Source organism: Ascidia mentula, chromosome 6 (genome assembly GCF_947561715.1).
Source record: "Ascidia mentula chromosome 6, kaAscMent1.1, whole genome shotgun sequence".
Taxonomy (NCBI): domain Eukaryota; kingdom Metazoa; phylum Chordata; class Ascidiacea; order Phlebobranchia; family Ascidiidae; genus Ascidia; species Ascidia mentula.
Window position 1 is genome coordinate 13,302,965 of NC_138571.1, and position 25,638 is coordinate 13,328,602.

General features: G+C 37.4%; 1 protein-coding gene and 1 long non-coding RNA gene across 4 annotated transcripts; one reads left to right on the plus strand and one right to left on the minus strand.

Moving 5' to 3' along the window:
* Positions 1-1,546: 1,546 nt before the first annotated feature.
* Positions 1,547-17,201, minus strand: LOC145905340 (uncharacterized). Of its 3 annotated transcripts, none has more exons than XR_014402730.1 (9): positions 17,066-17,201; positions 10,883-10,962; positions 9,736-9,822; positions 8,052-8,131; positions 6,906-6,990; positions 5,837-5,916; positions 4,689-4,775; positions 3,005-3,084; positions 1,547-2,527 (listed from the first exon to the last, which is right to left on the minus strand). It is a non-coding gene; the product is annotated as an uncharacterized LOC145905340 (long non-coding RNA). The 3 variants fall into 3 exon arrangements; XR_014402731.1 differs by lacking the exon at positions 17,066-17,201 and adding an exon at positions 11,309-15,426; XR_014402729.1 differs by lacking the exon at positions 17,066-17,201 and having other exon boundaries at positions 10,883-15,426.
* Positions 1,861-23,795, plus strand: LOC145905339 (uncharacterized). Its single transcript, XM_082992513.1, has 4 exons — positions 1,861-1,973; positions 2,461-2,529; positions 22,770-22,869; positions 23,294-23,795. The coding sequence occupies exons 1-4, from the start codon at positions 1,875-1,877 to the stop codon at positions 23,380-23,382; spliced, it is 357 nt and encodes a 118-aa protein (XP_082848639.1). The 5' UTR covers positions 1,861-1,874; the 3' UTR covers positions 23,383-23,795.
* The last annotated feature ends 1,843 nt before the right edge of the window (positions 23,796-25,638 follow it).

Here is a 25,638-nt window from a genome sequence, read left to right on the forward strand (position 1 = left end):
TTTTCCGAATTATAAAAGTTGTAGTGTGTAAAGTAACAAGTCGGGAGTATAACACCCCATAATTTGAAGCTTTACCGACTTCATCAATAACGACAACGCAGCAATGTTTCATGCAATGGCATGATCGCCCCACTGCGCAGGTCCTTACTTGGCGATCATTAGGTTTGCAAGCGTCACAGCCTAGCTGGATCAGCCACTTTTTCCTGACAAGTCGGATCGAGATTTGAAAAATCAAGCTCCCGGTGAGGTTTGAACTCAGCCCACGCAGTGGTTTCACGGGGTATATTATAACTAAAGGTCCCCGATACGCAAGCGCACAACTTGCCAGACAACCTTCAAATATACGTAGGAGATCTGTACCACCGGGAGCTTGATTTTCTTGGAGGAAGTGGCTGATCCAGCTGGACTGCAATGCTTCATCAATAACGTGTAAGATAACGTCCATGCAGGAAATCGTGGTTTACACGATCAATGTCATATTGTATCCATACTTACCTCTCGAAGCCAACTAAAATACTATTTAACCGGAACAAAACCCACCCAAGGTTAAGTCTGGCAAACTTAGAATGAAGTGTGGTCACGTTAAGTGGTAAATTTGTGTCAAAAAAACGTAAATTTGCTTCGTTGTACAATAGTACACTGAATTGTAAAACATCACTTCAGGTAAATATAACGAAGAGCAATTTTCATTCGTACTGGTTTGGCTGGTTTTCTTGGGGTTGTTTATTTTTCGTTTAAAACAGTCGAACAATTGCTCCTGGAACATAATTTATAAAAATAAATGATTGCTATGTATTTTCACCGCAAATCCAGAGCAATATTTTCATAAACTTTAACGTAATGTCCATAACCGGACACAGAATACCTCCAGCCTGGGAATTATTGACAGGTTAAAGCCATCCGCGCGTACCAGTCACCCACAATAAAGTTTCGTTGGGTAAACAGCTGCCAGTCCCAACTCGCCCCGCTTCTGTCAACCTCATACAGTCAGAATAAATACCAATGTTTGGATTCTGTCTGGTACAAAGATTAAAGGTCTGTTGTTTAGGCCTGTTCGTTAGTTTGAAGTTGAACAAGCAGCGCAAGTTGTGAAGCATTGAGGAGTATACAAACTTATGCTGTCAGGCCCAAGATTGCGACAAAAGACATGAAAGCAGCAAAAGTCGCCACAAATAGGTGAATGACGCAATTGCGCAACTGTGACTGAAACTTTCGCAAAGTGAATTTAAAAATGCATTGTTTTTTAGAGCTATTATATGCGGACAAAGTAGTCACGATTGTTTCTTGCGATCTTTGGTAATATTTTTTGAAACAGACACACGATTTTTCATGTTTAGCATATTTTCATGCTATACACAACTTAAATGCGTTGTAAAACGAATGGGTATATATGGCTATGATTAGCACTGAACTACCTTTTCCTAATAATACTGTAAACAATACATCAACGATTTTTACTTTGCGCATGTGCACAACACGGTTCACGTAGTGGGCTCTGTTTATCTTACTCCAGTAGGCCTAAACTTAACTTTCAAAAAGTCGCATATCATGTAGATACTGTATTATCATGAAAAGCAATACAAAAATTGAAACGGGAATGGGCAGCCAAAACACCTCAAAAAAACTCGTAATTGCAAAAATTTCTCTTTTTAGAGCAAAATCACAAAAAAATTTTTGGCCCAACTAGGGAGGATATTATATAGACGCAATGAGAAAAAGTGAAACCGCCAGGTGGCGGAAGAGATCAACGTATATGGAAGAACCTGGGAGAAGTATACAAGTGAACAAGGCTTATTTTGTAAACAAAATCCAAGTACCAAGATAAATAAAACGTGCATTTAGACTGAATATACAGTTTAAAAGAAAAGCAAAGCATGTCTTTGAAGATACTCTTTAGCACATTAAAAAGATACATGATTCAGATTGCAATGGCAATTATGAAGTATATGCCATGTTGTTGTAAAAGTTCACAGGTAAGAGTATCAAATAAAAAACATTGCACTTGTGCATTTAAATAGCCATAAAGTAGTAAAAGTTGTTTAAAAAGCACCTTCACACGCAGAAAGAGGCAAAACCAATATAATTTGAAAAAGTTGTATATATATATGTTACTTAACAATTGTTTTTAAAATTACTGCAAATGGTAGTGTTTAGTAAGGTCCTATGCAAAATATATAATTTGGTATCAGAAGGTATTTTACACTTAAAAAAGATCAATGCAGCTCTGATACTAACATATAGGCAGATATTCAATTAACTAGCCAAGAAAACTCACAACATTAAGAGCAGTTATGGTGTGCACACACAAAATTTCTGACTGCAGAAAATTTACTTTCACAATGTTGTACCTCTTGAATTCCAACTCAATACAAGTTGTGATAAAAGTTGTAAGTTTCAAATTAAAGCACATAGACTCAAGACTTTACTAGCAGATACTGTATTACAATTGTTGTTGTTTAGGAGTCAGCGAAAGGTGTGAAAGAAGATGGGGAATTGATTGAAGTGATTGTGGAGGGTCCTGGAAACACTGTGAGTACAAAACTAAATAGATTAAACATCAACTTTAAATTTCACTAAAACATGAAAATAATATTGTGTCTGTGCATGGGTACACAACCAAGAGCATGAATGACAAATTTGGCACATTGTGTGTTGAAAACATTGCATGCTTAAAACAGTCCACTAAGTTCAATCTCTTATTTCATAACACATCCTGTGCTCAATACTGGTTTTATGTGGGGGTCATCAAGCAGTAAATGTAGCATTGTATTTTTTACATTTTTTTAAATTATGCTTTTTTTTTTAATGCAAGGATTTTTTTCTAAGAATCTAATACAAGGCTAAACTGAACTTATATTATCTCATTGCTTTACAAACTGGTACATCTAAACAAACACATATATACACTAATTATTAAAAAACAATCTCAAAGCAACTTATTATTAGCCCGACAAATTCTGGTGGTCAACCCCCAACATAGTGCACTTAAACTCATGTAACTTACAACATATCCAAAATGGCTTAGAATTCCAGTGACATGCTTTTGTTGTGGTCAGTCTCAGGTCTTAGTTGGTAATTTGTGATCTGTAAAAAGAAAAATATTTCTGTACTCCAGAATGACAAAAATACCTATAATTTAGTGACGGATCTAGAAAAAATGTTAGGCGGGTGTCCGGTTTGGGAATGCTTATTATTAACGCTGTTATTTGCAGCTACATTTTTTTTTATGTATTTACCATGCAATCCAGCTTAAAAAGAAATAGCACATTGCAGTAGTTTGTGCAATACATCAATCAACTTCGGTCTGTAAAAACTAATAACTTTAAAGTTGCTTATGTTAATGTGTGTTTGTCTAAGTTTTAACAAAAATGCAAACCGTACCCTATTGTAATGAAACAATTTGACTGTATCTGTACACCTAATGAGAATTAGGCTATATTTCACATGCTGTTGGGATTGTTTTTCATCTTTGCCACTCGGCCTTGAACTAAATATTCATCGTTGTTTCAGCGGAATTATAACTTTTATAGCCATTGGCATAGAGTTTTGCATATCAACCAGGTTGAGCGAGTACAAAATGCTAACTTCAGAAGCTCCTTTGCACGCTATATCATAAAGGTTATAGTATCTTTCATGTTAACAAGTGTTTAAGCCAGCGATGTAAATAATCGCCGATCGGAAAAATCTAACAAACGTGGTTTCAAATAAATGCCTTTGCGACGAACTCGGCAGTCAATTACACAGATGCTAATTTAATTCATGTGAAGCACCTGTATGAGTGTAATTTGAGGTATGTGCCTTCATTTTTACTGTGGTTTAAACCGAACAGAGCCGAAAAGACTCGATGCGAATGTGTTGCAAAATTTAGAAAAAAAGCCGGGGGTACTCTGCACCCCTGCACTCTCTCCCAGTGCTTATAGCAGCTGTAGCATAAATGAACAACAGTCTATAAGTCAGTGGTTTTCAAATTCTTGTTGCTGACGGGTTATTGACCGTTATAACAAATAATTGTTTAAAATGCAGTCATCGCCATGTGAATGTAGTGAACCTGCAAAGCATCTGATTCGAATACTTCACCTGCAGGACTCGTTCCTGTTTAAGCTGTATCAGTTTTGTGACACAGAGATGTACTTTTACGATAATGGCACTATTGTAAAGACTGATTTTTTATTTTATTAAACTAAAATACACAAAAAAGGTCATAACGCTCATATAAATATTATCCTATGCTTACAGTTTGTTTCCAAAATGGTGACTGTGCGTATTTTATCGAAAAGAAAATGTCATATTTATTCGATTGTATGCAGTGACTCATGAACTTTATAAACCTACTGTTTAAGTGGATTAATTTTTTACTTGTACAGCTCTATGTTTTAATGACATTCATGTTAAACTCGCTCTTCCGTGCCAATATGTTTTATCACACACAGTTATCATCATATCTGACAATTTTAAATGATAGTTTTGTTGTTTGGCACCTAACTTTGCCTTGGGCATTTATTTGGGCTTACAATGGAGGGCGGTCTACAATCAAGTGAATATAGTGGTAACCATCTGTGGTCTGTAACAGAATATTGGCCAAGCAGAAATGTTGTTTGAAACAAAATACGTTTTTTCCAAAAAAAACTGCTATTTGGTATTAATCTAAACAAGTGGTTACATAAAACAAGAAGTATTGAATGACTTACCACTACATGGTCGCTTCTAAGCTCCTTTTGTACTGCGTAAAAGAAGGTGTATAGCATTGAAAATTCATGCTATGTTGAAATGAAAGTCTGGAAGTAAGATATAAATTTGCAGTTATTTGCTCCAAAACTGCTAGTTTCTGTTAGTAGAACAGCAGTTCTGAACCTTGATTTTTAGAGTACAATGGTTGAGTGCATAGGCGCCGAACACGGGTATGCCGCGCATACCTAGACGAAAATGTCGGGTATGTCGCATACCCGAGTATCTGACCAACGTTCCTCATGCATTTTTAGATTTAGGCGGTTATCACTTTCCCAAAGCAACGAGTTTCTGGACAGCAGGTAATGCAACGTATGCTGCAATAGGTAGCGTTTAGTTTAGGCAGTGTGTTCCTAGGTGAACCTCAGTTTAGAGTTTAGAGTCCCTGGCCTTTAAAAGGCATGATCGTTGCAGTAACAACGAGATGTTTATTGCTTGCTTCGCCAAATACAATACCACAAGGCCCAATTTGCCGCCATACCACACGTTACTTGGTGGCACTGCCTATAGCGTAATGTTTACCACTTTGTATGCAATAATAAGCATTATGCTCGAAGTAAGTCCTCACGCTCAACATAGGCAGTAAACACAGTTTGCAACAGCGGTTTTAATGGGTCTTGGACAGAACCTTGTTCAAACTGACAAATATCGCTGTTGTATTGGAGTTTCTCTTTGTCATTTGAAAAAGGCCCTTTGTTTAATATTCAATGCGGCGTTGCCGCACATAAACATGCGTTCATTTGGAAAAGGGCTTTGCGTTGCGTGAAGTTCGTAAACTACAAGCCTTAACATAGTATCACGTCCCACCCTATCTAACGCCAAGAAAGATATTTTGCATTTTATGACGTCATAACATGACGTCATATAATTTGGTGAACCCGAAAAATTTTTAAAGTTGGCGCCTATGGTTGAGTGCAAGGATTTTTTTCTAAGAATCTAATATAAGGCTAAACTGAACTTATATTATGTCATTGCTTTACAAACTGGTACATCTAAACAAACACATATATACACTAATTATTAAAAAACAATCTCAAAGCAACTTATTATTAGCCCGACAAATTCTGGTGGTCAACCCCCAACATAGTGCACTTAAACTCATATAACTTACAACATATCCAAAATGGCTTAGAATTCCAGTGACATGCTTTTGTTGTGGTCAGTCACAGGTCTTAGTTGATAATTTGTGATCTGTAAAAAGAAAAATATTTCTGTACTCCAGAATGACAAAAATACCTATAATTTAGTGACGGATCTAGAAAAAATGTTAGGCGGGTGTCCGGTTTGGGAATGCTTATTATTAATGAGGTTATTTGCAGCTACATTTTTTTTTATATTTACCATGCAATCCAGCTTAAAAAGAAATAGCACATTGCAGTAGTTTGTGCAATATATCAATCAACTTTGGTCTGTAAAAACTAATAACTTTAAGTTGCTTATGTTAATACGTGTTTGTCTAAGTTTTAACAAAAAATGCAAACCGTACCCTATTGTAATGAAACAATTTGACTGTATCTGTACACCTAATGAGAATTAGGCTATATTTCACATGCTGTTGGGATTGTTTTTCATCTTTGCCACTCGGCCTTGAACTAAATATTCATCTTTGTTTCAGCGGAATTATAACTTTTATAGCCATTATTGTAAAGACTGATTTTTTATTTTATCAAACTAAAATACACAAAAAAGGTCATAACGCTCATATAAATATTATCCTATGCTTACAGTTTGTTTCCAAAATGGTGACGGTGCGTATTTTATTGAAAAGAAAATGTCATATTTATTCGATTGTATGCAGTGACTCATGAACTTTATAAACCTACTGTTTAAGTGGATTAATTTTTTTACTTGTACAGCTCTATGTTTTAATGACATTCATGTTAAACTCGCTCTTCCGTGCCAATATGTTTTATCACACACAGTTATCATCATATCTGACAATTTTAAATGATAGTTTTGTTGTTTGGCACCTAACTTTGCCTTGGGCATTTATTTGGGCTTACAATGGAGGGCGGTCTACAATCAAGTGAATATAGTGGTAACCATCTGTGGTCTGTAACAGAATATTGGCCAAGCAGAAATGTTGTTTGAAACAAAATATGTTTTTTCCCAAAAAAACTGCTATTTGGTATTAATCTAAACAAGTGGTTACATAAAACAATAAGTATTGAATGACTTACCACTACATGGTCGCTTCTGAGCTCCTTTTGTACTGCGTAAAAGAAGGTGTATAGCATTGAAAAATCATGCTATGTTGAAATGAGTCTGGAAGTAAGATATAAATTTGCAGTTATTTGCTCCAAAACTGCTAGTTTCTGTTAGTAGAACAGCAGTTCTGAACCTTGATTTTTAGAGTAGAATGGTTGAGTGCATAGGCGCCGAACACGGGTATGCCATGCATACCTAGACGAAAATGTCGGGTATGCCGCATACCCGAGTATCTGACCAACGTTCGTCATGCATTTTTAGATTTAGGCGGTTATCACTTTCCCAAAGCAACGAGTTTCTGGACAGCAGGTAATGCAACGTATGCTGCAATAGGTAGCGTTTAGTTTAAGCAGTGAGTTCCTAGGTGAACCTCAGTTTAGAGTTTAGAGTCCCTGGCCTTTAAAAGGCATGATCGTTGCAGTAACAACGAGATGTTTATTGCTTGCTTCGCCAAATATAATACCACGAGGCCCAATTTGCCGCCATACCACAGGTTACTTGGTGGCACTGCCTATAGCGTAATGTTTACCACTTTGTATGCAATAATAAGCATTATGCTCGAAGTAAGTCCTCACGCTCAACATAGGCAGTAAACACAGTTTGCAACAGCGGTTTTAATGGGTCTTGGACAGAACCTTGTTCAAACTGACAAATATCGCTGTTGTATTGGAGTTTCTCTTTGTCATTTGAAAAAGGCCCTTTGTTTAATATTCAATGCGGCGTTACCGCACATAAACATGCGTTCATTTGGAAAAGGGCTTTGCGTTGCGTGAAGTTCGTAAACTACAAGCCTTAACATAGTATCACGTCCCACCCTATCTAACACCAAGAAAGATATTTTGCATTTTATGACGTCATAACATGACGTCGTATAATTTGGTGAACCCGAAAAATTTTTAAAGTCCGCGCCTATGGTTGAGTGCAAGGATTTTTTTCTAAGAATCTAATATAAGGCTAAACTGAACTTATATTATCCCATTGCTTTACAAACTGGTACATCTAAACAAACACATATATACACTAATTATTAAAAAACAATCTCAAAGCAACTTATTATTAGCCCGACAAATTCTGGTGGTCAACCCCCAACATAGTGCACTTAAACTCATATAACTTACAACATATCCAAAATGGCTTAGAATTCCAGTGACATGCTTTTGTTGTGGTCAGTCACAGGTCTTAGTTGGTAATTTGTGATCTGTAAAAAGAAAAATATTTCTGTACTCCAGAATGACAAAAATACCTATAATTTAGTGACGGATCTAGAAAAAATGTTAGGCGGGTGTCCGGTTTGGGAATGCTTATTATTAATGCTGTTATTTGCAGCTACTTTTTTTTTTATATATTTACCATGCAATCCAGCTTAAAAAGAAATAGCACATTGCAGTAGTTTGTGCAATACATCAATCAACTTTGGTCTGTAAAAACTAATAACTTTAAGTTGCTTATGTTAATACGTGTTTGTCTAAGTTTTAACAAAAAATGCAAACCGTACCCTATTGTAATGAAACAATTTGACTGTATCTGTACACCTAATGAGAATTAGGCTATATTTCACATGCTGTTGGGATTGTTTTTCATCTTTGCCACTCGGCCTTGAACTAAATATTCATCGTTGTTTCAGCGGAATTATAACTTTTATAGCCATTGGCATAGAGTTTTGCATATCAACCAGGTTGAGCGAGTACAAAATGCTAACTTCAGAAGCTCCTTTGCACGCTATATCATAAAGGTTATAGTATCTTTCATGTTAACAAGTGTTTAAGCCAGCGATGTAAATAATTGCCGATCGGAAAAATCTACCAAACGTGGTTTTAAATAAATGCCTTTGCAACGAACTCAGTAGTCAATTACACAGATGCTAATTTAATTCATGTGAAGCACCTGTATGAGTGTAATTTGAGGTATGTGCCTTCATTTTTACTGTGGTTTAAACCGAACAGAGCCGAAAAGACTCGATGCGAATGTGTTGCAAAATTTAGAAAAAAAGCCGGGGGTACTCTGCACCCCTGCACTCTCTCCCAGTGCTTATAGCAGCTGTAGCATAAATGAACAACAGTCTATAAGTCAGTGGTTTTCAAATTCTTGTTGCTGACGGGTTATTGACCGTTATAACAAATAATTGTTTAAAATGCAGTCATCGCCATGTGAATGTAGTGAACCTGCAAAGCATCTGATTCGAATACTTCACCTGCAGGACTCGTTCCTGTTTAAGCTGTATCAGTTTTGTGACACAGAGATGTACTTTTACGATAATGGCACTATTGTAAAGACTGATTTTTTATTGTATTAAACTAAAATACACAAAAAAGGTCATAACGCTCATATAAATATTATCCTATGCTTGCAGTTTGTTTCCAAAATGGTGACTGTGCGTATTTTATCGAAAAGAAAATGTCATATTTATTCGATTGTATGCAGTGACTCATGAACTTTATAAACCTACTGTTTAAGTGGATTAATTTTTTACTTGTACAGCTCTATGTTTTAATGACATTCATGTTAAACTCGCTCTTCCGTGCCAACATGTTTTATCACACACAGTTATCATCATATCTGACAATTTTAAATGATAGTTTTGTTGTTTGGCACCTAACTTTGCCTTGGGCATTTATTTGGGCTTACAATGGAGGGCGGTCTACAATCAAGTGAATATAGTGGTAACCATCTGTGGTCTGTAACAGAATATTGGCCAAGCAGAAATGTTGTTTGAAACAAAATATGTTTTTTCCCAAAAAAACTGCTATTTGGTATTAATCTAAACAAGTGGTTACATAAAACAAGAAGTATTGAATGACTTACCACTACATGGTCGCTTCTAAGCTCCTTTTGTACTGCGTAAAAGAAGGTGTATAGCATTGAAAATTCATGCTATGTTGAAATGAAAGTCTGGAAGTAAGATATAAATTTGCAGTTATTTGCTCCAAAACTGCTAGTTTCTGTTAGTAGAACAGCAGTTCTGAACCTTGATTTTTAGAGTACAATGGTTGAGTGCATAGGCGCCGAACACGGGTATGCCACGCATACCTAGACGAAAATGTCGGGTATGCCGCATACCCGAGTATCTGACCAACGTTCCTCATGCATTTTTAGATTTAGGCGGTTATCACTTTCCCAAAGCAACGAGTTTCTGGACAGCAGGTAATGCAACGTATGCTGCAATAGGTAGCGTTTAGTTTAGGCAGAGTGTTCCTAGGTGAACCTCAGTTTAGAGTTTAGAGTCCCTGGCCTTTAAAAGGCATGATCGTTGCAGTAACAACGAGATGTTTATTGCTTGCTTCGCCAAATATAATACCATGAGGCCCAATTTGCCGCCATACCACAGGTTACTTGGTGGCACTGCCTATAGCGTAATGTTTACCACTTTGTACGCAATAATAAGCATTATGCTCGAAGTAAGTCCTCACGCTCAACATAGGCAGTAAACACAGTTTGCAACAGCGGTTTTAATGGGTCTTGGACAGAACCTTGTTCAAACTGACAAATATCGCTGTTGTATTGGAGTTTCTCTTTGTCATTTGAAAAAGGCCCTTTGTTTAATATTCAATGCGGCGTTACCGCAGATAAACATGCGTTCATTTGGAAAAGGCTTTGCGTTGCGTGAAGTTCGTAAACTACAAGCCTTAACATAGTATCACGTCCCACCCTATCTAACACCAAGAAAGATATTTTGCATTTTATGACGTCATAACATGACGTCGTATAATTTGGTGAACCCGAAAAATTTTTAAAGTCCGCGCCTATGGTTGAGTGCAAGGATTTTTTTCTAAGAATCTAATACAAGGCTAAACTGAACTTATATTATCCCATTGCTTTACAAGCTGGTACATCTAAACAAACACATATATACACTAATTATTAAAAAACAATCTCAAAGCAACTTATTATTAGCCCGACAAATTCTGGTGGTCAACCCCCAACATAGTGCACTTAAACTCATATAACTTACAACATATCCAAAATGGCTTAGAATTCCAGTGACATGCTTTTGTTGTGGTCAGTCACAGGTCTTAGTTGGTAATTTGTGATCTGTAAAAAGAAAAATATTTCTGTACTCCAGAATGACAAAAATACCTATAATTTAGTGACGGATCTAGAAAAAATGTTAGGCAGATGTCCGGTTTGGGAATGCTTATTATTAATGTATGACTTGCTTAGTAGCTGTAGAGGAATCTAGCCCTCGGTTAGGCATTGTTTTATTATCTGCGACAGCAAATTACTTTGGTTTGCATATATCATGAAGCAACACGGCTCAGATTGAAGTCAGCAGATTTATTTGTAAAAAAAATCGATTTCGCTTATGTAAGCATCGTCAGTTTCTGCAAAAATTACGTAATAGTAACAATAAAAGCAATAAAATGCACACAAAAATCACCCTTGCAACTGAGAGTCTTTTCTTTATGCTATCACCTCAAGCTCACACTGTGAACTACAGTGTAGTAACGAACCTACAGTAGGTGATAGCGGAGATAAGGAAATAACACGCTCACACATGATCGTAAAAACCTGAAACACAAACGAGTGTGCCAGAAGCAATGAATGCGACTGAAAATGGGATATAATTAGTAAAAGGTAAAATCGAAATGCAATAAAAATTATCTAATTCTTGGAAAAATCATTTTCTGGCAAATAAATCTGCTGACTTCAATCTGAGCCTTGTTGCTTCTTATTATGAATGCTGTTATTTGCAGCTACATTTTTTTTATATTAACCATGCAATCCAGCTCAAAAAGAAATAGCACATTGCAGTAGTTTGTGCAATACATCAATCAACTTTGGTCTGTTAAAACACATAACTTTAAAGTTGCTTAATGTGTGTTTGTCTAAGTTTTAACGAAAAATGCAAACCGGACCCTATTGTAATGAAACAATTTGACTGCATCTGTACAGTACAGACAGTACACTTAATGAGTATTAGGCTATATTTCACATGCGTTTGGGATTGTTTTTCATCTTTGCCACTTTCAACTAAATATTCATCGTTGTTTCAGCAGAATTATAACTTTTATAGCCATTGGCATAGAGTTTTGCATATCAACCAGGTTGAGCGAGTACAAAGTGCTAACTTCAGAAGCTCCTTTGCACGCTATATCATAAAGGTTATAGTATCTTTCATGTTAACAAGTGTTTAAGCCAGCGATGTAAATAATTGCCGATCGGAAAAATTTACCAAACATGGTTTTAAATAAATGCCTTTGCGACGAACTCAGTAGTCAATTACACTAATGCTAATTTAATTCATGTGAAGCACCTGTATGAGTGTAATTAGAGGTATGTGCCTTCATTTTTACTGTGGTTCAAACCGAACAGAGCCGAAAAGACTCGATGCGAATGTGTTGCAAAATTTAGAAAAAAAGCCGGGGGTACACGGCACCCCTGCACTCTCTGCCAGTGCTTATAGCAGCTGTAGCATAAATGAACAACAGTCTATAAGTCAGTGGTTTTCAAATTCTTGTTGCTGACGGGTTATTGACCGTTATAACAAATAATTGTTTAAAATGCAGTCATCACCATGTGAATGTAGTGAGCCTGCAAAGCATCTGATTCGAATACTTCACCTGCAGGACTCGTTCCTGCTTAGCAGCAAACTGACCACACTTCCACACGTCTCAAAATATAGTCATGCCAGAATGTTAAAGGGCGTGTTCTGACACCTAAACACCCCACTAATTTTTATTTAACGGAAACACAATGACAAACACATGACTCCAGGTTAGGCCAAGTTAAAGCATTGCTCAGGCTAGCTATATAAGTTCTCCGATGTATCTATATAGGACTTATCTTGCGAGTGCTGAGTCAGTTTACCGGCATAGTGCTTTTAAGTGATGTATCGAATCGTCTAAAGTCGGTTTGGCTAAATATCGTTTTATGTTACTGCCAGATTGTTTAAAAACCTATTTGTTTTTTTGGGTTTTCTTGGATGCTGTTGTTGTTAGTTTCCGTGGCGTGGGCAAAACAATATTACTTCAATGAACACTACTGACCTTTTTTAAAAGATATGTCTTCAGCGACCATGATAAGAGTTACATCAAAAAAATAATCTGTTTTCTTAACAGTTTTATTGTTACATCACTGAACGATCATAAGGTGCTGTTGATTCCTTGTTAGTTTCAGACTAGTTTGTAATCGTATATAAGCTGCAGACAGATGGCCACTGTTTCGACCTAAAAGGTCTCATCAGTGCAGCCGGTTTTCGATTAAACATAAATTACATGAAAAATGGTTTTGAACAACTATTTTTGCCGATTTTATCCACGAGCGCGGAAATTATGTGCAAGGCCACTTAAACGTTCCTGCCCCATCGTACAGATTAAAGACTATCTGCGAAGATTACAGCAGTTGTTACTGGAAGCGTCCAGAATATCTAAAACGTCCGTCGTTACGGTGGCCATGAGGAGGAAAACACTGCGTACCGCATAACCTGATGGTTGACACAACTTTGCCAAAAATTCGCTGTAGAGGCTGCTTCACCAGAGAAATACCTGAACAGCTTTGACTGATGCATGTTGCTATATTGTTTCGGTTTCGATTAAACTTTACTGGACAAACTAAATTATTTTGCGGCAAGTGCTGCAGCATTTTATTGCGTTCTCCATAAAATGTGACGTAATAATCTACAGACGAAGAATCCCCCATTGTCACAAAACAATGATACTACAGGAACAAGGAGATAAACTAATGACATTTCCAATCAGGACATTCTCCAGATAAGCCTCGCTCGCGACAAACATCTTGCGATTTGTATATTGTCCTGAATCTAATTACACGCAACGAAGACGGAAATAGTCTAGCGCTAAAGGTGTTTTTTTTCACCGCCAGATACCTATTTTAGCCTAAGCCAAACGAGATTATTGGCGTAGTTTAGCAAACCAAACAAGATTATTGGCGTATTGTAGCCTAAGCCAAACGTGAAATTGGCGTGACCAAACTCGGACACCCCCCTCATTTTTTTTCTAGATCTGCCACTGGGTATAGCAAAACGTTTTTCTCAAGCGGAAAGTTTGGTTTTGGCAAAATCAAAACAAATTATTCGACTGAATCTTCGTCAAATAAATCGGCAAATAAATTCGGCAATCTGAGGATTCAGTACATCATTTAATGAATACACCGTTCCAATTCATGACAATTACACAATTGCAGGACACAGTGGAACAAAAAGCTAGCATTTGACTATCATGCAATGCGAGATAATGGTGGCCATTGCAGGAAGGCAGCATAACCTGTGTATTTTGCAAGTTAGGCTGGTCTTCTCTGGGAAATGAGAATCGACGCCTATGACTGGAACCCCACAATTATTTTGTTGCGCGTACTTCACAATTACGGTATCCACACTTTTTGTGGAGCCCCCACAGTTTAATATGTATTGTTTAAAGTGACTGGGCCCAAGTCACAGTCATGCGGTAATATAAATATCACAAAAAAGGTATCTATGCAAATTACGAGTAAGCACAAACATAAAATTATGCAATAACCCTGCATTCTGCTCATCATAAGGTTGTCTTGTTCGACAACGACAAACTCAGTATTACTTAGTATATACATATCAGTGATCTATCTATGTTTGGTACTCGTACATCTATGGTCAGAAACCTTACGATAGAATTAAGCTTTGGCCGTTTGTCGGTAAAAGCAACTACAAGTGCTCTTAAATTCAATTAATTTACAATGGTAACTGTGACGGGCTAATAGTCATAATATTGACTTGGTAGTTTCAGGCTGTAGTTGTTTTACACGTGTGAATGCGAATTGGAAAAAATGTCATGAAAATTTACTGATAGTAAGCGCAATATTAATTAGTTAATGTATTAAAATACGAAAAAACATTGCGATCATCCATGCAACTAACGATCGCCGAAAAAATTCTCCGCTTATAAATCAAACTTTGCAATCTGGTGTGAATGCGAAGACAAAAGAACAATACAAACTCAACTGTGCAGCCAACATGCGACATACATTGTCATTCACTAAACCTTGCATTAAACAACTGTTCCTGTTTTGTTTTTTTATTGAAAAAAAAACAGCCCCATCCCTCTCATTAATGCATGATGTGAAAAATAAATTAAAAGCAGTTTGCATTGGAAATTTCCAAATAGGGTGAGCAAGATTTAATAGACTACGTATGGGGGGCGCGACTGAAGAAATTTAAAAACCACTGATCTAGGGCATTCTAGCGAAACACACCCAACAGTAACAGAAACTGATGATGACTTTTGATGAAAAAGTTTTTTGAAACAAATAAACCATAAGCGGTTTGGCAGATTGGAAAGAATATTCCACTTTTTCAAATTTGGCATCCACGCCAACAAATTAACCAACACGTGAACATATAAAAAACGATTAAGCTTCAACAACTTTCTACTACCAAACATAAACCTTAGGAAAAATCCTAATTGTGTTCAATGTTACACATTCTTTATAGAAACAAAGTTTCTATACATGTCATGAAAATAGCAGAAAAACGGCGAAAGAAACCTCCATCTATACCAGATTGGAAAGTTTGCAAACTGCGCGGAGGATTTTTTTCTGTTGGTGGTGATTGCGCGGATTGTGCGCGGACTAGCGATTTTTTTGCGCGGATTGTAGTAGATTTTTTTGTTGTTTAGTGCACTGTGCCTTTAGTAACAAGCCTATTTTCCCTTTGACAAAAAACACTGGAATAATGTATTTTTAAGAACCGATTCATAATACTTTAATGTTATTAGCGTTTACTTGAATAAAATTGCACTTTTCACAGATGATTATATCCGCTTTTTAAGCGGCTGTCTGGTACAATGACTTGGCGTAGTTGCCACGGGTGGCGAAAGCTAGTCTGGAGGGTTGCGAGTTGGAATCCCGTGGTCCCACCTTTTTTTCTCCAGGAACTTATTAATGTTTAATTGGTGTTCTTCTTTCTGGCACGGAGCTACAACGCATTTAACCTAACAAAACCATTTGCCACAAACAACTGTGAAGCAAAAACAAGTGTTTCAAAACGTTTTAACTTTATTTACGCTTGATTTGTAACTTGCCAGTTGCCATCACGAAAATTTATGCAAGAAAGGGAAACTTTGGTTCCTAATTTTTTTGTCGTGTAACCACTTTAGAAGCAGCGCCATGCCTATGTTTACTCCGACGACCTTTCGATACGGGGATGAGTGCCATCCCATGTTTCTTGCTGCCTTTAACATAAAGTTTGGCCATCTCGTATAACGCCTCGTCACACTGGATTGCATGGGGCATAGACCAATCAACGATTGTTCTGTTTTTGAGAACTTCAAAACTTTTTTCCATTACTCGTAGAATGACTCGACAACTGCTTCAGTGCCTGTTTTTGCATACATAACATGAAAAACCAAGCAAAATTCCTGACCAATTTTCGCGTATAGCTCGGGGTCGATGTACCTATATGGCGCGGATAAAATATCTTTCGTTAAATAAGGCAGCATTAAACGATCTTCCATCACCGAAAGAAACTTTGGTGAACGTTTTAGAAAAGAAGGAAAACTCAAGAAACCGAGTTGTAGAAACATCAATTTTAGAAAATGGCTCTTAGCTTGGGTCGCAATCTACCGTCTTAATGTGATCAAACATTACGGCAAAGTGAGTTTGAAACATAGGCTAATCCCCAAACTACATTAAGTAAGGTTGACTGTAACCTCCTATATATGCGCGCAGAAAACTCGGCCCAAGAATTCAAAAACGCATGTTTTTCCAAAAAAAGATCAAATGGATTTCCAAATTTGACGAATGTGCGTAATTTCGCCATTATAAAATACAGATGGCAAATATTGCATTCACCCCGCTCGACCTTGTCCTTTTTTCGTTGTTCGTGATTTTCGAGAGAAGGAGAGAAAAAAATCAACGCTCAGGTCAGTGAAGCATATCCAAAAGCCTTCAAACAGAACATTGGCACAGAACAGTTGGGGTCTTGGGGAAAAGTCATCAGTGTTGCAAGACTTGGAGCGATTTGTGCGCGGATTAATAATTTTTGCGCGGATTGCTAGTAAAATCACGAAAATTGCGCGGATTTTTGACCGATTTTGAAAATTCTGCGCGGAGGATAAATCCTCCGCGCACGACATATTTTCCAATCTGGCATCTATACAAACTAATTTGTTTGCGATTTACAAAGAAAATGTTTCATCTTACTCACATTTTAATTGTGCCTTACGCGAGACATCTCACATTAAGTTCTTGCTTTTCCTGTTAATGTCCAACGTCCATACTTTTCTCATTGCCAAAACTTTCTGACAGACAAGAACACGAACCACGGTTTGACTAAAATCCTGACTGCCTGACTCGCCTGACTTGCCTGACTTCAACAGCAGTGTTTCCAAAACTATTTTTAGGAAAAGTTGCCTGATTGCCTGACTTTCGTGATTATGTGTTGCAATTGCCTGGTTTTCGTGAATGTGCGTTGCAATTGCCTGACTTGCATATGTTTGTATTTTAAATGCATGACTTTTGTTTTAGTATGGGCGCAGGAATTGCGCAGCTTTTGTGTGATTGGGAGTATTTGCGCTGTTACTTAGACCCTTGAAAGACCTATAGAAAGTCTGAAGATGAGAATGTTCTGCGAATCCAACACACAATCATGAAAGTCAGGCAATTCCAAAACACAATCACGAAAGTCAGGCAATTCCAAAACACAATCACGAAAGTCAGGCAATTCCAAAACACAGAAGTCAGGCAATTCCAATACGCATTCACGAAAGTCAGGCAATTCCAACACACATTCAAGAAAGTCAGGCAATTCCAAAACACAGAAGTCAGGCAATTCCAATACGCATTCACGAAAGTCAGGCAATTCCAACACACATTCAAGAAAGTCAGGCAATTCCAACACACATTCAAGAAAGTCAGGCAATTCCAACACACAGAAGTCAGGCAATTCCAACACACATTCAAGAAAGTCAGGCAATTCCAACACACAGAAGTCAGGCAATTCCAATACGCATTCACGAAAGTCAGGCAATTCCAACACACATTCACGAAAGTCAGGCAATTGCAACACACAATCACGAAAGTCAGACAATTGCAACGCACAATCACGAAAGTCAGGCAATTGCAAGCACAGATTGCATGGCTATTTTTCCTGAATTTTTTTTGGAAACACTGGTGCTGAAGTCAGGCAAGTCAGGCGAGTCAGGCAGTCAGGATATTAGTCAAGCCCCACGAACCAGCAAAGAAAACATCACCCTCATTCTGGCAGAATTCTGGCAGAATAAGTTTGCAAATTTGCCACATTTTACAAGGTACAACAGGCATTTACTCAAAAATTGGTTTCTTTTCGATTAGAATCAAATTACAGGGATGAGCAAGCAGTTCAAACCTCAAAAAACATTTAAACAAAATTTTCCGCAGCGGTATCAATCACAAAAGCCGCGAATTAAAAAAATCGCCTGGTTTTTGCGATTCAGCATAATGTCGCCATGCGAAAAACTTTCCCAATACAAAGAATTCTGCTCGGCGTTCTTGTAATAGGTGCCAATATTGACCAATATCAAGAGAACGGAAATTTAATGCTCTACAACATGCAAATAACAAATTTGAAATTAAGGTGCCGGATGACCTTCAAATCGTCCATTGAACAGGACCCGCTTTTCGCGAATCAGCATAATGGCGTAATGTCGGCATGTGAAAAACTTCCCATTAAAACAATTCTGCTCAGCGTTCTTGCAATAGGTGCCAATATTGACCAATATCAAGAGAACGGAAATTTAATCTGGTAGAATATCTGTTCACAATCTAAAGGAGTGATCACCCTGTTTCCTAAAAGTGGGAAGGGTTTTCCATATCCCCAAAATTATCGCCCGATACCTTTGCTAAACCACACACACAATGGCGCAAAAATACAAATTTCTTGGTCTACGACAAGCAGCTTAAACATGTTTTCATAAGATATTCAGTTGTTTTATTTTGACCACCGATGTTCAATTTAATAGTTCTTGTCGATTGAAATACGCATAATTGTTGGTAATTGTTTGTTGGTCATGATAGCCATGGGGTTCGGTTTAAATTGTGAGCTTATTAGTTTCCTCTCCACTGCAGCTTTTGTTTGGAGATTAGCCTTCAGGGTAACCTATCCGCTAATAAGGAGTCCCATAAACCTTATGCTTTGGCTGGATTTGTATTACCATTCTGTAACCAAGTATACAAGTTCTTTGTGTACCCACAGTGTTGTAAGATATTTCTTGAGACGAATGTTGGCTTTTCTAGTTTGCGAAGGAACTGCGTCCCACTCCTCATGTAGACTTGCTACAAGCTTCAGAAACTTGACGAAAAATGTTGTGTTTGGCTCAAAACCAAACTCTGTAACGAATATACCAATAGGTCAACAAGAGCAAATACTTCCTCTTCGTTAAAATTTTCTAAAAAAATGGTTTACTGCGCTTTTTTATAATTTTGTCAAGCAATGGGGGCTGCTGCGCATGTGGTTGGGTTTTTGGCTGAGAATTGATATCGCAATACTTTTGTCACAATGTAAGGTTTTCAAAGAAATAAGAGTCTTCAATATTTTGCTATGGAACAACCGACGAATTTAAGAGCACCTTAAATCTGTTTTGGTGCAGAAAAAAAAGAGATTGGTTATGTTTCGTTAAAAGGTTTGGATAACAGCGCTTCAAATTAAGAGGCAACACATGATTCTCATTATCTGTCATACCTGCCCCGCCCATCCAAAATTTAAGATATGGTAACGCTTTTATTTCTTTCCCATTAGGGCTGTCGTTATCTTCCCGATAAGGGTTATACCTCTGGTCGCCCAAAGGTTCATAACTATGTTGGCTTTTTCAGGGAAGGGAGAAAGTTCAATTCAATTATTTCCAGATCCTTTTATTGCCACCATAAGTCCGAAGCCCATTAAGGTCCAGTATGTTGAAAAGGTTTATATTGCATGGTTTCAGATATTCGGGCATACGAAATAGGCAGAGAACTTTTCCATATTCACTTTGCAATCAGTCATTTCACCAAAGTCCTATAGAATTTGAAAGATTTTTGAGAAATCAGTATCCAAACCTTTTGTAAAAACAATAGTATCGTCTGCAAATAGGGTTGATTTTTATTCTTACAGACCATGAACAAAGTTAAGCAGAGTGGGTCACCTTGTCTGACGCCACGTACTATGTCAAACGATTCCAAGAAATATGGTGTCGAAAATTTACATGTATGTGGAAACATGCCAATGGTCCCTAATGTCAAACAGCAACCGGATATTTGACCCTATATATCGGTGCGGTTGGAAGCCGTGTCGCTCCTTTGATAGAAACCACGTATCTTGCGTTGACGACTTTTGAGGAAATCTTTTTTTCATTGCTAAAACTTTCTGACAGACAGTAAACACGAACCAGCAAAGAAAACGAACAAACAAGTAAACGGTTGGATGAACACAACGGATGATCCGTGCGCTTTTTCGACTTATGGCGTTTGCCAACTGATACATCACTGCCTTCATTACAAAAAATATTAACGAATGCCCAACACATATTGGTTTTCTAAACGAAACACTAAAAAATTTCACCAGTAGGTGTTCAAAATCGCATAAAATGTACACTATACTGACAGCAGTCGATAGTTTCTCTAAATGAACATTAACCTAATTTTCGGAAAATATTAACACCGGGTCACAGAAATGGGCGAATACTTGATCCACATATACGCCTCGTATTTAAATTCAAATATATAACCAAAAATAACAGCTAGGTGTATGGTTACTTTGTTCACACGTTTTGCACAGGCTTAAAGTGCATATGACACGGCCATGACAACTTTGCGTAAAACTAAAGGTACATCTACAAAAAACATATATCCAAAGTTTTACGGCTCGTAGAAAACTGCAGAAAAAGTAACGGCGACCAAAAATCGTAAACCTTTTGCGCTGAGGAGAAAAGGACATCACATAAGGCGCATGCGTGGAAAAAATGCATTGTTTAGATAGGAGAAGGCGCCTGTTTTTGCAGATATCGAATAGTTTCAAACAGAGGAGAATCCACAGATTACTTTACCTTAAAGGTCAGGACAGGGTTTTGCATCACACAAAAATTTGTCATTGTGACGTCACGAATCAAAGGCTTATTTGTCCCTAATTAACGGAAGACCATAGGGTATAACAGAACCGACATAATTGTGAGTGGACAAAACGACAATGCTAAACTAACGGTTTGTCTCTGTCGTGTTTCCAAGAGTCCATGTATCACGTTAGCGATCATAAATGCTGTAACAACAAGAACACCCTGTCCCAGTAACTGTTTTATTATTACACAACTAAATAAGACATAATAGGTCGGCGGCCATCTGTCTTCAGCTTAAATTAACATCAAAATCCGTTTATTGCACTTGTTCACTTTTTGTCCCCTGTTTAATGCAATATTATGCTTAAACCAGTTTTACAATGTTTTCCATTCCTACGCAAAGGCAGGGTGTCGATTTATGCCGACACGCGACGCCACTGTTCTACACGGACGACGTGAATAAATGTTAAGTTACCGGTATACAGTACCACGAACAGACAAACGCTGTTGTTATCTACAAATGTCCATAAATTGAATTACTATAATAACTTAATTAAACCTAACAAATCGGTCACGCCAGTCTTGCAACATTCACATCGATCTTACTAGTTTTCTTTTTTCGAAGATTCGACGCCAACGATTTTCCTATTTAACATGTAGTTATCAATTTTTTGCCGTAGATTTTGCCTGGTGGCATAAGTGGCTCGAAGACGTTGTTGCCAGTATAAGTCGTTTAATTTCAAACCGCAGACAATTATTTGGGAAGAAATTTGTATTTCGAGTCACTATCAAACAACAGCATTTAACTAAACGGTTACGTAGTGTTGAAAACTTAATGGCATCATCGTTTGGGATCCCCACCCAAAATAAATTGGTCTGTTTAGATGGCTAAATAAACGCAACCGCAATAAATTTTCGGACAAAATCCATGCAAAAACCTGTCAGCACTTACTTTAACGTTCAGCGAATAAGCACATTATACCCAAAACTAACCGATGTTTCCAAATATAAGGCATTATTACAGAATACGTGGCATTGTTACCAACCATGTTGCATTGTTATGAAACAAGTGCCATTCTTCGTTCAATCGGACCTTAAAAGAGACATAGCAACATGCAGGGTTTTTAATTGGTTTGTCGTTATTTTAACGTGATGTGAGTACAAAAATCCTGTAATCGAAATAAGTCTGGCCGTTCGCATGCGTTAGTTACCAGATACAACATTTTTGCTATCCCACACGCACGACAAATTTTCTCAAGATGTTCGACACGCAATAAAAAAATCGATGCAAGTAAAAAATTATTCGCGCACGACCGAAGCGCCTTCTATGACGTCACGCAACAATATCTCGCTTTCCTACGATTTCGTTCTCATTGGCAAAAGTGCGACTTTGATCAGCTGTATCTCAGAAACCAGTCGACGTATCAAGCTACTTTTTTCGCCAAAAATGTTCTAAAGTTATGAACATCTCTTAGTTTAATTATTAACATGTTTGATTTTTACGTGTCATATGCACTTTAAATGTGGATCAAGTATGCCGACAAATCTGTGTCGCAGTGTATTAGTATTTTCCCTAATTATCTTCTGCTGGTTCTAGAAACATTTAAAGTAACCTGTGCCAGCCATTTTCCTACCAAATTCCTTAAATTTGACCAAATTCAAAACGGCTTGGCCAGCAATTGTGCATTTGGCTGTAATTTTTTCGACCTGTTTTGTTCCGAATATTGTGCTTAAATATAGATTTTATATCAACTTATGTAAAATCACATGGCAATAAAGTAACTTCTTGTGTTCTTTCAATCCTGTTGACTGTTCTGTTCACGCCTTTTTATCACTATGTATCTGTAGGTGCAACAAGAGGAAGCTCGGCGATTGTGGTACATGATAAATGGGAACTTAGTTCAATGTTTGAAGCAGGAAGTTTGGGCAGGTGCAACTCCAATTGATGGTAAGTTCAAAATTTTGATGCAAATAGCCTATAATATAAAGTGAGGATGGCCCGACAGAGAAATTACAAACATACAGCCCTGTCTTTACCAAACATAACAATAAAAAAAGTTTTGAACAATGTTGTGTTCACCATCATGGGCTGTGGTAAAGAAAAAACATGATTTTATTGGCTTCTATCCTAGACAAACCGCTGTGTTACCATCTTATGGGTTTGGTGCCTGTTTTTGGTGTGAAATTAATCTTTCCTGTTTTATTTTCTGTACCTCGGTAAAATTAGGCTTTTAACTGCTACTAGTCATGTCGAAAAAGTGTTTAACAGAAGTTGGGCATGAGACGATTTGTCTGATAAATTAATTTAGCCACAACATATTAAAAGCAATTGTTGGAAAAAAGGGACTTGTACACTTGTATTTGTATTGCAGAGGACTTGCTTCGTGTCTTTGAGCCACCACAGATATTGCAGCCTGTGGTTACGGCTCCCACCTCGGATGTTCTTTTGGATGAAATATAAAGGATATGCAGCATTGTCCACAAATCCTTGCTGCCTTTGTGTGATTATTTTTTTCTTGCAAATCTTGGTTAAAAGCTACATTTCACCACGTCCACACACGCTATTGTTTTTATCTATAATGTCAAAAATGAGTAACTCGTTAGATAATAGTTTTAGTATATTACCTGCTTAAGTGTGTCAGTACAGTGTTTTTTAAACTGGTAAATGGTTCACCCTGCAGCGATTTTTTACCGGTGCATAACTTTTTGTATATTCAGTTTGCACGTACGGCTAAACTTGCACCTATTTAAAAACATCAGTTGGCAATAGTAGATTAAGCGAGATTTCGTGTTGGGCATCTTGAAGCTGCTTTGGTTCAAATGAAATGTTAACCTATTTGAAACAATCATCTCACATCACAACGAAAGTTTTTAGGCATCATTTGGCGACCTCCCAATAAACAAATATTTTTAAATTTGCGACTCCTCTTGTTTGTCGTGCAGAGAAATATATGGTAGAAGTAACGCCTTACTCTATATACATAGTGAAGCAGAACACGCACACAATGTTGGACATCATACGGCGTAAACAGTGTTGAAACAAAAACCGTGTTACAGATCCACACAGTTGCAGGTTTACACTTTTCACAAATTCTTTCTTCAGGGGTAACTCGAATATAAGATTACGGTTGTTCGATTCGCAGCTAAAAGCTAAATAGTGGCAATTCTGATGCAAACCTTCAGAACATATATCTTGGACGAAACGTTCCGTCTTCCATATCACTTATAGTCAGCGCATGCCATTGGGCAAGCCAAAAACCCGCAGGTTACCCAGACAACTTTATGACGTAAGTTCATGGGGTGAACACCGTTTTGGTATCTTCTTTTGAAAGATAATCAATTAAGAGTTTGGAATTCGAAAAAAATGTTTTTGGTGTTTATCATTAAAGTTACGTGTCATTTCAGGCCAATTATCACAAATTGCCTTATTAAGGCAAACAACAGCGTTGATGCAGCACTGCGATTCGCTGCCAGGATAAACCCTAGACTTTTACCTCAGATTGTAAAACATTGAGTAAAATACATGCCGTTTTTATAAGAATATGGCGATTCATGTACTCCGACTGCAAGGTGGGCAAGAGCAAATCGTTTCATGTCGACTATTTCAAACAAAAGCTTCAGTTAAGTAAAGTGTCCCGGGCATAAAAGGTACCCGCAATCATGCAGATCTTCACGAACACAAGGATATGTGTCAAAGGTTAAAATCTGTTAATAAGAAAAAAAAATATGGCATGAGTACTGTGATGATGGATTGCGACAGACTGTATACCCAACCGTTGTGCAACGTAATAACAAGGTCGTGCGCGCAGAATAATTAAATAAATTATAAGATACATCTTTTTGACGCACACCGGGATTTGAACCCAGGATATATTGGAAACGAATACCGATCAGGTTTTCTTCTTGGTACACGGGCCGGGCGCTTGACCAAAGCTGCCAAACACCCGCCTTAGCAGATACCTCTCTGAACCGTAGTGACAGCGTAAAGACTCTTTACTGCAACCTAGTGGCAATAATCATACACGAGATTGTGATCTTTATTCAAGTTTTTTTATCAACGTAAATCGAACCAAAAATTTTTAATGGTTGAATGTTTTCCAAATAATAACGTTGATACAACGTTTTAACTATAGACGTTATATATAAACCAACCAAAAATCAGCGTCAGACTAACGTAACCAACGCTCGTCTTCTAAACCTAACCTAATCGTGAAACGTTGTATCAACCAACCAAAATCAAACGCTTGTTGAATGTTAAAGTATTACCATGCTTTCGCATTGCTCCTTGCAAGGCAGGATCGTCCAACTGCGCATAGGCCCTTTATATTTGGCGATCTCAGCTTTCGTGTTTTGATTATAAGGTACACAGGCTTCGCAACCAAAGGTATTGCAGACAAGCTACCCGACAATTGGAGCGAGGTCTGAAAAATCAAGCTTCCGGTGAGGTTTGAACTCACGACCCTGTGTATATCAGGCTAAAGCATGCCCTAAGAACGTATAATTTGTCCAATGCTATTTAACATAGGTTGTGTTTTGTGATGACTGTTGATTTACATCGGTTGTTTTGCAGCCTAATTGTTTGTAAATGCCTTTGTGTGAAAGTAATTTGATGGTTAAGTTGACAACACTTTTAATCAATTTGGTAACTTAAATTTTAGTCGTTAGAGTTTTTGGATGATAAGTCGTGTGTTATAAATATAGACGGCATTGTGGTCAT

Bases quoted from the DNA above. Each gene is read 5' to 3' on its own strand.
- LOC145905339 (XM_082992513.1), top strand. From the start codon at position 1,875: ATGTCTTTGAAGATACTCTTTAGCACATTAAAAAGATACATGATTCAG. The intron at 1,974-2,460 runs GTAAGAGTATCA...GTTGTTGTTTAG, and splicing joins GTTGTTGTAAAAGTTCACAG to GAGTCAGCGAAAGGTGTGAA. The intron at 22,870-23,293 runs GTAAGTTCAAAA...TTTGTATTGCAG, and splicing joins AGGTGCAACTCCAATTGATG to AGGACTTGCTTCGTGTCTTT.